The sequence below is a fragment of the Xyrauchen texanus genome, chromosome 9 (genome assembly GCF_025860055.1).
Source record: "Xyrauchen texanus isolate HMW12.3.18 chromosome 9, RBS_HiC_50CHRs, whole genome shotgun sequence".
NCBI lineage: Eukaryota > Metazoa > Chordata > Actinopteri > Cypriniformes > Catostomidae > Xyrauchen > Xyrauchen texanus.
In genome coordinates this window covers 15,835,975-15,850,913 of record NC_068284.1, presented here as the reverse complement: position 1 = coordinate 15,850,913, position 14,939 = coordinate 15,835,975, and the positions used below count along the sequence as shown (strand labels likewise).

Sequence of the window (14,939 nt, the reverse complement as noted above, 5' to 3'; positions counted from 1 at the left end):
CGCGAGGAGTTGACGACAGAGGGATCCCTTCTAGACGCGACCAAGTGACGTACAGCCTAGAACACAGGACAGCATGGCGAATAAAGATCCCGAGGTACATTACGTTATATTGAAAACAAATATATGTGATTTCATATGTGTACAGACATTTTGTATGTAGATTAAACTTACATTTGCGTATTTTGTGTTGTAATTTGTACTTACATTTAGACGTATAATTGATTTTTTTAATTAAAGCTATGCTAGTAGTCTGCTAGCCACTGTGATGTAACAATTTACAACTCTATATTTAACTTTGTGTGACCTGAATGAAATGAGTGAAACTTGATAGATCACTCTAAAATCACAATTTGTGTCAATGTTGTGGTGAATATATAATAGATAGACGAAATCCTGAGAACTGTAGCAACATCTTTAACCTTGCCCAGAAGTTGCCCCTCATCTGTCCTAGACAAGGACAAGGTCAATTTGTAACATTTATAGAAGTACAAGAATGTCAAATTCATATATAAACTGAAGTCTTCATAGTGTTAAGCAAGCTACAGGCATCTTGTATAAAAAGTTTATTTTTATACACAACTACAGAATTGAATAATTTTGGTATTATTGTTACACTACTACAAACATCTCTTTAATGAATCAGCAGTAGAAACCTGGAAATATCAGAGAATTAAAAAACAAATAGTTTTCTTGACCCCATAGAATTACGTTTCTATATTTTCCTCTGCTCTAGCATATTTAATTAACTAGATATTGATCTGGTGTACAGTAAATTTTGCTTGCAAGCCATAACTTTGTCCGATTTGTCAGTGAGTCGTTGTTTTGAGTTAGCTCTTTTAAGTGAATTAGTCGAAACGCTTCACAAAATGGTCTAAAAATATTCTAAGTGAATCGTTTGCAAATTAGTCTGATCAAAATACGTTTTACAAGTCTGTATCATATATTCACCAATATCTGGAAAAATCATGGAAATTCATTGGTCAAAAGGACCCTGATCACGACCACTTCAGATGTATGTCCTTATATTTAAATATTGTGTCAATGTATGGGTTTGTATCACAGGATCACCAGGAGGATGTAAATCATCAGCAGCATTGATATTCTATCAATTAAATCCCCATTACATCTGGATATATGTTTGATTAGACTAACATTATGTCTCTATCTGTCTCAGGGTTTTCTGCAGCAGCTGCGTCAGATTGCTGGCAGGATGGGGTCTGGCCCCCGAGGTGCTGGGCTGGGCTTGAAGCTGCTCATCGGAGCTGGAGCCCTCGCCTACGGGGTCAAAGAAGCCACATACACAGGTAGAGTGCACGCTGAAATATAAAGATGATGTTATAGTAACAATTCCGCCTTTAGGGAAAGTTCTCCCAAAAATGAAAATTCTATTTACACTCATGTAGGTACTAACCCGTAGGACTTTCCCAAAAAAGGAGGTTTTCTGCAGAATGTTAGAGAATAATCACCTCATGTTAGAGTCAATCACCATTCACTTTCATTCTGTAAAAAAATAAGAGCAGCATCAACATTCTTCAAATTTCTCCTCTTGTTTTCCACCCACTAAAAAAGTAATGCGTAAAAAAACCCCCAGTTAATATTGAAAAACAAAGTACACCCTAGCCTTAAGACTAAATGTGGTTAATTTTGACATCTCTGACCACAGCACAGCAGATTTGCCCTTTGTGTTGTGATTTATCACTAACTGTGTGTCTGTGCAGTGGATGGTGGGCAGAGAGCTATTATCTTCAACAGAATTGGAGGGATGCAGATGGACACTGTGCTTTCTGAGGGACTGCACTTCAGGTGCTTTACACATTAGCTCTATCTTACCACCAATACTGATTTCAGTTGTAAGTCTGTGACTAATAGATCATGGCTTATGTGCCTTTTAGGATACCGTGGATCCAGTACCCCATCATCTATGATATTCGAGCCAGACCCAGGAAGATTTCATCCCTCACTGGAAGCAAAGGTGACCTTCCAGCAGATGTTTCGTCCTCATAATGGAAACCAATGATGAAAGTTTTAAAAGAAGCAACATATTCTTCACTTTTGTCTGATCTTTCTTTGGCCCGATCTACACTTTTAAACCCCCAACTATGTGATGTCTTATGACTCTGTCCATCATAGATCTTCAGATGGTGAACATTGGTCTCCGTGTGCTGTCCCGCCCCATTGCCTCCAACCTGCCAGCCATGTACCAGCAACTGGGAAAGGACTACGACGAGCGTGTGCTTCCTTCAATCGTCAATGAGGTGCTCAAGAGTGTGGTGGCCAAGTTCAATGCATCCCAACTTATCACACAGCGAGCCCAGGTACAGTATGAAGACTAAAGGTGCACCAATTATATTGCTGAATGTTGCCAAGTCGCTGTACTGTTGCTGTTGGCAGATCACGTGACCTGCATTGTCTGCATTCCCTTTGGTAGTTGTCACAATTGCATTGTTTTGAACTTGTTCAAGTTGAGCTCCGCACCTCCAACGGTATCTTTCACTCTTCTTGAAAATAAATGCTGCAAATGCCAGTGACTCTAGACTTGACTTGACTTAAACTGCATGACTCGACAATGGCTTGAATGTTTTTCATTATTATTATTTTCAATAACTTCTAAACAGTAATAAAATGATTGCGACATCAATTAATTCATATGCAAAAATGTAAGCCCACCAGCACCACTGATCTGCATCTGCATCAGCGCAGTTAAGACAGATGATTGTAGAGAATAAACTCCTTTGTATATAAAGATTTTTTTTTTTTGAAAATATGCAACGCAAAAATATCCAATACAAACACCACAACCTCGAATTTCATCAGACATTTAAAAAACCACAAGGAAAGGTAAGTAAATCATTTCATTATCCAGAAAGAATAATAGGTAAAATTACTTTTCAAATGTTTGAGGGTTGTCAGTAAATTTAAATGATTCACGATTAATCCCATGTTTTGTAGCGCGACAAGATTGAAATTACCCGACATTGTCTCTAAATGTGTGTGTGCCTTTTCTAAATCTTCTCAGCAGTCAGCAATATACCATAACCATTTGTTGGCAATATAAAAACTTAACAGGCAGATTTGCAGTTACAACACTTTATTTAAAACGTGTATAAAAGTAGTATAAAATATCCAGAATGACTTCTGACGAAATCCAAGTGCTCTCATAGTGATTATGACTTCTGAAGAGTTTAACAAAAGCCCTTGAATGCAATACGTTTATGACTATTTTATATAAATGTATCTCTGAAGGGAACTGACTGTCTTCAGAAAAGTTTTGATGGCATTTTCTTTTCGTATATTGCAGAGGTCGGGAACCTTTTTTCACTTAGAAATATTTAAAATATTTGGTTGATTTATTTTTTCTAAAACGCCATACCACAAACAAATAATTTACTATTTTCAAAAACAATGTTTTTCAGTAAAATAAAATGTTTATATTGCCCATAGACTACTCAAAAACAAACAAATATGCCAAATTTAATAGGTAACGTTGCAATATGGAATTGAGTTTGTGCGGGTCTTCATAAAATTACTTAATTTTACAATTGTTCATGAAAAATGTAACTTCCCTTTTGGGCTGAGTGATATGTAAAAATATTTTAATGATAATCGCTTTTAAAATATCGTGATATTCGATTATATGGTGAATATTTTTGCTTGATTAATTTTGCTTTAAAAATTGCATTAATTTATTGAAACATGAAAGACTTAAAAGAAATTCAAATTGTACTTTAAATGAAACGAAAAAAGCAATAAAATAACAAAGTTATTAAAGAATCTTCTATATAACCAAATACAAACATTTACCGTCTCCAACGACCCCATTTGCCATCACTCAAGTATCACAACAGGTGAAAAATTACCGGTACTTATAGCCTACAAATTAATAACTAAAGACAACTATAGATGTAAAGATAATCATCATAATAAATAAGTCTAATAAATTCCCTTGTGTTCCCAAAATAATGCTGCCAAATGTGTGTTCTTGTGAAATGTGTTTGTATTGCGTTTTGATAATACAGTTAATGCTGCCTAAAAAAAAGAAAATAGAGCAAAGTTTTAGGTTCAAGGTGAACGTGTCTTGTATTACTTAATGATTTAATCACTTTAGTCTTTGTTTCTTTAATTCAAAGATATGTGTATATATTACTGAACCTGCAGAGTTGCGTTCACAATGTGTAAGAGTGAACTGCTCTGTCACAGTACCTCACGAGAAGATAGGAGCTCATTTGCAGCATTCTCATAGATTACATTATTACAAAAAGTTTTCAGTTGAATAAAGTAGAGAAAAAGGAGTGATTACTCGCTTGCTCCACGAGACCGGGTGCTGTTGCACACCTCTGAACAAACAGAGGATCAGACATGAGCACTGAAGGCTTTTCTTTTGTCTGTTCTTAGAAATATAATAAAGTGTGTTTCTTCAAGCATGTCTTTTTGACTAACAGCATTTGTTGTCATGTGTCTCTCCGAGACGTCTTACAAGTCACCCGCCTATTGCAGGTAGATGAGCATAATTATTTGCGCATGAAATACATTTGGACGAGGAGCTCGTGAACTGGATTGAGCCTCGTCGCATTTTGCTAGTGGCGGAGCTAGTGCAATATCATAAAAAAGAACGAACATTCATAAAATCGCTCGTAGAAAATGCTCTTAACCGCTAAGATCAATAGTTATTGGGAAATGAGTCCCAGAACTCTATGCATGTGAGTGTCTTGGAGAAGCGCTTTCATTGCACTGGTGAACAGTTCACTACCCACACACATCAAATCAGACGCATCGGCAGCTTTTCTTTCATATGTTCTTCAAAATATAAACATGTTTCATCAAACACGTAGCTTTGTGTCTAATATCTTGTAATATATCACTCCAAGAAGTCTTTCTGGTCGCCTTCCACAGTGGCTGGTACATCAGCAAAATACTCTGCATTTGGCGGGTGTTCATTTCAAACCTTGTTCACTAGGAGTAGGCTGTACGACAAATTTGGGAGAAAGGAAATCAAAACAGTGTCATTGACTTCAAGCTTCACTTTCTGTTAGGAAATTATCTTTTTAAAGTTTTAAACGTTCATATGTTGGTGAATGGTGAGCCACTTGATTTTTAACAAAGCGCTACTTGTGGCTCAAGAGCCATAGGTTCCCGGCCCCTGATATAATGCCTAATAAATTATTGTTTATAAGCGCAGGGCTGCTTTGTGTTCAGGTGTTACCAGGATAACAGCTATATTTCTGCTGCATATGTGCCACTTAATATCAGAGAGCGAATTTGCATTTTCATTCAGCCCTTCTACCGTTTTTTGTTAGATCAATGTGAAAATCTGACCGCATTTTTACACTGCATACACAGTGTATTAATTCTAAAAATCTAAACAATTTGAATAATAAGTTATCAAGAAGTATTCCTTTTTCGCCACGATACAAATACCATGCATGTTAATTAATACAATTTACTTATAGCAGTAATGTGTTTTTATATATATATATATATATAACACATTACTGCTATACAATTCATATAAACAATTTATGTAAAGATATCTATATAAGTTCATCTTTTCAGAGCAAAATTAAATATTTCTTTCAAAAATTAACCTCTATTTATTTTAGTACTGTGGCTTGACTCGACTTACTTGAGGTAAGTCACTGACTCAATTAGCATGATTTGTCTGAACTGCACTTGAGACTTGATGGTGAAGACTTGAGACTTGCTTGTGACTTGATCATGTTTTCCTTACTCCCACCTCTGGGTTTTACTGATTTATCGGTGCAGATACTTGCTTTTTGGAACTATTGGTTATCTGCAAAAATCTATTCCGATAGTTGCCGAAACTATTTATTTATGATTCCTCTGTGTTTCTCTGTGGCGGGCGCTGGAGGATTCTACGATTAGAATGGCTTAGTTCTACAGTATAACAGCAGCCTCTAGAGATGAAAAAACAATCACAGAAAACTTGTGGGGATTTGCTGTTTCTAAAGCTTTCATCATTGACATTATTCATTCATATTTTTATCCTCACTTTAATGCATATTTTGTTATTCTGATTAGATAATCAAGTGTTCTAAATTGAAGCGAGGGCATGCAAAAACAAATGCGACTTTATGAAAGTGTGCCCTGTCAGAACATACATCATATCTTATTCCTCTTTAATCTCACCTGGTGAAAAATATATACAAAACTCTTCATCTGGTGTGTGTGTATATATATATATATATATATAATATATAGGCTATAAAAAGCAGAATTTGGTAAATATTTACAGTACATACATTGTAACAGCCATGTCTGTCATTTCAAAATAAGAGTTTCCAATGTATTTTGGGCATGATTATATTCAAAAGCCTTATACACCCAAATCTTTTTTTTTTCCTAGGTATTATTGGAAATTTGGTTGAACAATAAACTGCATCTGATATTGTATTCATTTTGGACCCTTGCAGCCTATATGTCTATGGCCATCATATTAAGGAAATACAAAGAGTTTTTTCTCTTCGATCAGCCTGATTAATCAGTTATTGCTGTTTTCCACCACCTTATTACACCTTGATAGATATTAGTATCTGCAAATTTCACTATCGGTCGACCCCTATTAAATACATGTTGCAAGTCACCTGTCTTTTGGAGCATGTGCAATATGCCAAGGCTAATTGTGGTCTAATGGTTATACATGCTGGCCAAAGCTACAATGGCATATCAAGGTCTGTTAGTCAGATTTGGCAAAAATGTGACTCATATGATTTCAGTCAGACAATGACATTTTAAAAGATGAATTATGATTTTAGTCTGACTTAAATCAAAGTCCATGTTACCTTTTAAAGTCCGTGTTAACATACTGAATGTGTACGACCCTTAAAGGGATAGTTCACCCAAAACTGATTCACATTTACTCACCCTCTTGTCATCCCAGACTTACTTTCTTCTACTGAACACAAATGAAGATTTGTAGAAGAATATTTCTGCTCTGTATTTTAATGTACAGTTGAATTCCCAATGATCATCTTTAAATCACTTTTGCCAAAAGAATAACTGCAAAACTTATTCATCTTCCTCCCCTGACCTTTGATCTTGACCCTGTCAACATCTCGTGTCTGAGCCTGGTGCGAGACAGAAATGATTAACTTTCAGTGGAGGCTGAGAAGCTCTGGTTTTGTGTAATGCAGATATATTTAAGACGACAGGCTGTTATTTCACACTCTCTCACCTGATGCTTAGGAACAATATTCTTACATTTTCATCTGACGTACTAAAGATGAAATGGTTAATTTGAAAGGATCTGCTTGTGTTGGTAGTAAATATACAGATTAAATACATTTGTCTATCTTCTTTTTGAATGCTTTCTGGTAACTGCAATCATTGCAATTAAATTCTTGTTGCTGAAAGTCAGTTTAGCAGTTATTTGTGTCATTTTTATTTTGGTATTCAGGTATCACTCCTCATAAGGAGAGAGCTAATCGAGAGAGCTAAAGACTTTAACATCATACTGGATGACGTGGCCATCACCGAGCTCAGCTTCAGCAAGGAATACACCGCCGCTGTAGAGGCCAAACAAGTCGGTTAGTAGTGCTGAAATACATACATGGCTTTATGTTATGATATGTCTTGGACAATTTATAACAGAAAACAATGAATTTGCAAGCGTTTATAGAGTACAAATAAAGCAAGAAATAAAGAAACGCATTTGATCACAATTGTTTGTTTTCCACAAGCTTTGGCATGATTTTAGCTTTTCAGACTGTAAAAGATTGGAATTTAAAAGAATTCACAGGCATTGGCATCATTAAGTGTCAGCTGCGATGGCAATTTTTTTAGTTGAGTTCTCGTCCTTAACTATTGTGAATTATATTGTTCCTTGCCAACTAAAAATGTGTTTACTTTAGATTTGTGAGATCCAATTCATAACAATACAATATAACAATCCTTTTCTAGCATAAAGTCAAATGTTGACCTGTCTAAATGCCACACTCTTTTGATAAGCCAGATGTTTTGGCATGTCCTTTCACATTTTCCTAATGGGTTTTTATTACTGTTGGCATTGGCTAAACTAATTGACATACACGATGAACCAAAACTTTATGACCACTCGCAGGTGAAGCGAATAACCTTGATCATCTCCTAAAAAGGCCACCGGTCAAGGTCTGGGTATATTATATGGTAAGCAAACCATCAGTTCTCATATTCAATGTGTTGAATGCAGGAGAAATGGGCAGGAGTAAAGACCTGAGTGACTTTGACAAGGGCAAAATTGTTATGGCCAGATGACAGGGTCCGAGCATCTCTGTAACGGCAAGGCTTGTGGGGTGCTCCCGGTCAACAGTGGTGAGTACCTACTGACAGTGGTCTGAGGAGAGACAAACCACAAACTGGCAACAGGGTTTTGGGTGCCCAAGGCTCATCGATGCATGAGGCCAACGAAGGCTATTCTGTCGGGCCTGAGAGGTGCATCGCACCCTGCTGCGTATGGGACTGGGTAGCCGCAGACTGGTCAGAGTGCCCATGATGTCCCCTGTCCACCATCAAAAGCACCTAAAATGGGCATGCGAGTGACGGAACTGGGCCTTGGAGCGGTGAAAGAAGGTCGCCTGGTCCGATAAGTCACGTTTTCTTTTACATCACGTAGACGACCATGTTCTTGTGCACTGTTTACCTGGGGAATTGATTGCACCAGGATGCACTGTGGGAAGATTACAAGCTGGTGGAGGGAGTGTAATGCTCTGGGCTATGTTCTACTGGGAAACCCTCAGTCTGGCCATTCATGTGGAGGTCAGTTTGACACGTGTCACCTTCCTAAATATCGTTGCAGACCAGGTACACCCCTTGATGGCAATGGCAAGCGCCCTGCCTCACTGCACACATTGCTCGGAAATGGTTTGAGGAACATGATGAAGAGCTCAAGGTGTTGCCCTGGCCTTCAAATTCCCCAGATCTCAATCCTATGAGCTTCCGTGGGATTTGCTGGACCTACAAGTCCAATCCACGGCGGCTCCACCTCGCAACTTACAGGACTTGAAGGATCTGCTGCTAATGTTTTGGTGTCAGATACCACAAGATCCTGCGGTCGTAATGTTTTGACTCATCAGTGTATATGCCAATGTTATTATATCAAGTTGTTTTTATTTAAGTTTAGATTCTCTGTCTTTGCTTCACTGTAATGTGTTCTCCCTGCAAACAAAACTGGGCTTAAAGGGATATTCACCCAAAAATTAAACGTCTCCCATCATTTACTCACCCTCATGCCATCCCAGATGTGTATGACTTTCTTTCTTCTGCAGAACACAAAGATTTTTAGAAGAATATTTCAGCTCTGTAGGTCCTCACAATGCAAGTGAATGGGTGCCAACATTTTTACACTTCAAAAATCTTAATTTGTTTTCTGCTGAAGAAAGTCAAGTACATCCGTTATTGGTGAGGAGAATTTTTATTTTTGGGTGAACTATTCCTTAAAGTAACTAGAGTACAAGTCTTGATTTAATATTATGAGTGTGTTACAACACATTGATACATTTTACTTATATAAAAGTAATGTACACTATGTTGGTGTTTTTTCAGTACTGGCTGCCAATATTGGTAATTTTTTTTTATTATTGTCATCACTTTGAAGTAAATAATATCATGGCCTATTTTTTTTATTTAAATGTATTTATTTTATTGACTAAAATTTCTGTCAGTTCATGCATTATTCAAAGTACATTCAGTATAAATTACTGGAGAGCATCTATGACATGCTGTTAATTGCCACAGAAATCGACTCTTCCCTCAGTTTGTAACAACAAATAGGTCAGTTCATGCCTAATAAAATCAATAAGTGTGTTTGTCAGAATGGTTATTCAAAGTGGTATTTGCTGATCTTTATACTATCCGCTAGAGGGCAGTCTTGTCATTCCATGATTTAGCAGTATTCACTCATGACTTAAAAAAACAATACACAACCTCCATAATATAATTTCTGTTTAAGCACTGAAATGTCATGTTTGTTTGTTTTTATCACTTAAACACATCAATATATAGTTCAGCCCGAGAAAGGTGATTATGCATGCGTGAGTCATTTTCACTTCTTAAATGACCTGTCCCTTGTTGATGTGCAGCCCAGCAGGAAGCCCAGAGGGCTCAGTTCTATGTAGAGAAGGCCAAACAGGACCAGAGACACAAGATTATCCAGGCTGAGGGTGAAGCTGAGGCTGCTAAAATGGTATGCTGCTTCTGTGTCTATATCTCTCAAGCACACACATATACAGCGGGGTCCAAAAGTCTGAGACCACAAGTGAAAAAACTTCTATTTGGCATTCTTTGCTAATGTAATAAAATAAAAACAAATGTTGCAAATAAGCATTAAGAAACACTAGGAAATGCAACTTTACACTCAAACTGCTATGCTGATAATATCATTTGTATGTAACCCTTTGCTCTAATGAAAGCAAGCAGTCGAGCTGGCATGGATTCCACAAGTTTGTGCAAAACCTGATGATCCTTGTTATCCAGCATGATTTGAGAATGTTTTAAAGAGCCTCTTGTGAGTTTCAGTGGAAGCAGGAAAATTGAATTGGAAGCAAGGTTCAAACGAGCAAACACATGCATTTGTTTTTTGTGTTGTTTGTGCATGATGGGCATTTCTCTCTATTGTTCTGCTGCCTAGAATCTTTAAATTGTTTGCCACGTTTCAGCATTTGCACTGTCTTTGCAAATTACTTTGCAGTTAGACTCTTTCCTGCTGAGTGATGCAATTCTGTTGCTAAAATGGGCCGCAGGTCAATGGCTGTATGCTGACAGTAAACAAAGGCTCAAGTAAGGGTACAGAATAATTTGTTTTGTTTTTGTTCTGTGTTTGTGCAATCCAGTTGGGTCAAGCTGTTACGAAGAATCCCGGCTACCTAAAACTCAGACGCATCAGAGCTGCACAAAGTATCGCCAAAACGGTATGAGACACATGTTTCCAAATGAAGTTATTGGTTGAATTTCATTGAAGCACATTAGCAGATGTTGATATATGTAAGCAATGTACTGCAGTGCTATACTGGCAGGACAGTTCCACAGTTAAAAAATTACTATTACTTTCTTTAAAAGTAAGTGTTTTAAATGAGAAAAATACTTCCTGATTACCTGTAAAACATCAGAACGAAATAAATGTGAGCATCATGTCACTGACCCAATTACATCTGTTAATATGTTACACTGGAAATAAAAGGTCAAGTGCACTGGATTGTGAAATGCAGTATTTTATGCAGTGTGCTCTTTAGTATAATGCACATTTTGACAAATATAGTTGGTCATTTCAAGCAGACAGTACATTTGCACAAAATGCACAGTATATATACTATACACTGCAGTAGTAGTGAAATGTTCTGTTTGTCTTGTCATCAGGTGGCAACCTCTCAGAATAAGGTGTACCTGAGTGCGGACAGCCTGGTCTTGAACCTCCAGGACAACTACTTTGACAAGTAAGATCCCAACCACTCCTGTCCTTTTACACATTATATTTCCTTTCCCCAATCAACCATGATTTTCAAAACTAATTGAAACACACAGACTTGGTTCCAGTTAGAAAGAAGGCACAGAAATTCACCTCAGTCAGGATGTCTGTTGTTCCTCAATCTAAGAGCAGTGCAGTAGTGCTTGACCTGATGTACTAAATTAGCTTGTTCTAACTTGATTCAGTTCCCACTTATTATATAATAGGATTTCTGTCCCCTTACCATAAGAACTGAATCATGTGTGCCAGTTTTGCCTTAAAACCTAGGTTGAATTGGCCTGTATATACACTACCAGTGAAAAGTTTGGACACATTTGATTGAACATGGGTTTAATAAGACTTGTTGATCTAAAGGCTTCTGCTTAAATGTTTATATTTGTTTTGTCAACAAATATTAATAATGAATGACTTTTAAAGGGTTAATGTGTTTCTGAAATGTGAACTTCGAGCATTATTAAAAAATTAAAATTTTAGGATGCATTTAATTATTCTTTTCTTTTTATATTAATTAATACACTGCCGGCCGAAAGTTTGGAATAATGTTCAGATTTTGTTGTTTCAGAAGGAAATTGGTACTTCAATTCACCAAAGTGGCATTTAACTGATCAAAGTATAGACAGGACATTACTGATGTAAAAAAAAAAAATGTCACAAAGTAATTTATTTTATCAAATCGAGAAATTTCCAGCAGCCATCAATCCAACACCTTATCCTTCAGTAATCATGCTAAATTGCTAATTTGATTCTAGAAAATCACTTGCCATTTTATAATGCTGTTTGGTTCATTAAATTAAGCTTAACATTGTCTTTGTTTTTGAGTTGTCACAGTATGCAATAGACTGCCATGTCTTAAGGTCAACATTAGTTCAGAAAAGCAAAAAAAAAAGAAACATCTTTCTCTAGAAACTTGTCTGTCAGTCATTGTTTTGAGGAAACAAGGCTATACAAGGCTTGAAATTGCCAAAAAACTGAAGATGTCATTCAAAAGTGTACACTACAGTCTTCAAAGACAAAGAACAACTGGCTCTAACAAGGCCAGAAAGAGATGTGGACGGCCAGATGTACAACTAAACAAGAGGAGAAGTACATCAGAGTCTCTAGTTTGAGAAATAGATGCCTCACATGTCCTCAGTTGACAGCTTCATTGAATTCTACCCGCTCAACACCAGTTTCATGTTCAACAGTAAAGAGAAGACTCGAGGTGCAGCCTTATGGGAAGAATTGCAAAGAAAAAGCCACTTTTGAAAGAAAAGTTTAGAGTGGGCAAAGAAACACAGACATTGGACAACAGATAATTGGAAAAGAGTGTTATGGATCTTAACCCCATTGAGCTTTTGTGGGATCAGCTAGACTGAAAGGTGTGTGAGAATTGCCTGACAAGACAGACACATCTATGGTTAGTGCTACAGGAAGCATGGGGTTAAATGTCACCGGAGTATCTGGACAAACTGACAGCTAGAATGCCAAGGATCTGCAAAGCTGTCATTGCCGCATGTGATGGAGTTTTTTGATAAGAACACTTTGAAGTAGTTTAAGAAGTTCTGAAAAAAAAATCCAAATTGTAATAGTACTTTTTCACATTATTAATGTCCTGACTAGACATTGTGATCAGTTGAATGCCACTTTGGTGAATAAAAGTACCAATTACTTTCCATAAGAGCAAAATCTGTTCATTATTCCAAACTTTTGGCAGCCAGTGTATATGTTGTTAGCATGATTATCTTGGTGGTAATGTTTGCATTTAACTTCTGTTGCAGGCTGTCATTGGGGAAATGAGATGCATCATCCATGGAGAACATATCCATATGTTAGCAGTGTTTGTTGAGCCACTATACTTATGCCCTACTTATAAATGTGACCGTGTCCCTGAGTAGAGCCTCTCTTTGCAGTTCTGTTGGGGCTCAGATAAGATTTGGGCTGGGCAGCCTTGCGCACTTACTACCCATTTATACTCCGTTGTTTGTCATTTAGCAGGTTTTTTGGTTGGGTCTTTTGGTTGATTTGGATGGTGATTTAAGCTCCAGAATTGGCACTGTGGTATCAGGTGGCGTTAAAAATTAAAAGTGTTCACAAAACACAGATGGGTTTTCTAACCTTTGAAACAATATATTGATCATGTTATAAGTGAAAGTAATTTATTCCTACATGTCATAATGAAGACATACAAATAAGAACCTTAATATGCTAACAAACAGTGTTGCCAGGGTCCCAGTTTTCCAACTCAATTGGGCTAATTTGAAAATGCAGTTGCGTTTATTTAGGCTATTCTTAAAGTGTACCATTGTTTTTGATGGTAGACTCTAGAAAGATTAAAATGTAGCATCTTACTGAAGGATAATGATAACAGGATTGAATACCTGGCAACTGCAAGCAGCGTTCAAGAGTTAGGAAAAGGCAATACCACTTTTTTTTTCGCAATCCGATACCTATTACATTTTTATTTTATTATTTTTTTCAAATTCTTAGGATAAAATGGGCAATTTAAAATATTTCTAATGCCAAAATTTGTTTTATTTTGACATTTATTAGACTTCTGTTTTGTTTACAGATAAGAAAATTAACCATGACTTTACTACTGTAAATTGTTTAACCATCGTATTTGTTGTAAAATCTTAGCAACCACAAAATGAACCATGGTTACTACAGTCATGTTTACTACAATATTACTATATAAAACCATGGTTAATTTTCATAAGTGTATAATTTTTTTTATCAATGACGAAACATGATCAATCAACTTTTAATTTAACCCTAAAAAGGTTTCTGTATCCTGGGTAATACAAACATTTATGAGACTGGGGAGTGGAGCAGTGAGTAATGAGTGAGTCAGCTAAATTTTTGTGAAAAATATTGAAAAAGGGGTTCCTGCTAAAACTGAGGACATGTGACTGTGTATAAAGTCTGGCATCATCTCACAATCTTTATCTAAAAGTAACATGGCAGCATTTTTTGGAGAAGGAGGCTGGCCTCGAGGCAAAGACTCCTATCTTTCCATGTTATTATCATGATTTTTACAAGGTGTAACATTTAAAATAAAAGTATAATTTTTTGAGAGAGAAAAAAAAAAACATGGAAATAGCTTATGTGGGCCCTAATATGTTGGAAAATAGCATTTAATACATTTTCAGATGTACCTTCATATTCTTGCCCATTTAGGATTTAATAAACTTCACACAAATCTATTATCAAAAATGTCACTCATTATTTAGTGTGAATTAACTCCAGATGCTGTTTTGTTTTGTTTGCTTTGTTTTTGATGTTACTTTTGCCAAGCACTTCTCTTATTTGACAGAGCTCTGTCTGTTAGTGCTTGTGTCTTTCATATTGCTTGTGAGATAAGATGAACAGAAGAAAAATCTATCCTACATAAATATTTGCTAAAATTATTTTTTGTTGTTTTTTCCACTTGGAAGCATATGATGTGATAATTACCATAATTTTTATGATAATTAAAATCACTAGTTAAAAAAACATTAGAAGCAGTATT

At 36.4% G+C, this 14,939-nt stretch overlaps 1 protein-coding gene across 1 annotated transcript; it reads left to right on the top strand.

Moving 5' to 3' along the window:
• On the top strand, positions 1 to 14,644 carry phb2a (prohibitin 2a). Its single transcript, XM_052133261.1, has 10 exons — positions 1 to 94; positions 1,175 to 1,304; positions 1,719 to 1,803; positions 1,893 to 1,972; positions 2,131 to 2,315; positions 7,412 to 7,541; positions 10,071 to 10,174; positions 10,821 to 10,898; positions 11,344 to 11,420; positions 13,210 to 14,644. Exons 1-10 carry the CDS (start codon positions 74 to 76, stop codon positions 13,226 to 13,228), a joined length of 909 nt encoding a protein of 302 aa, XP_051989221.1. The 5' UTR covers positions 1 to 73; the 3' UTR covers positions 13,229 to 14,644.
• Positions 14,645 to 14,939: the final 295 nt, after the last annotated feature.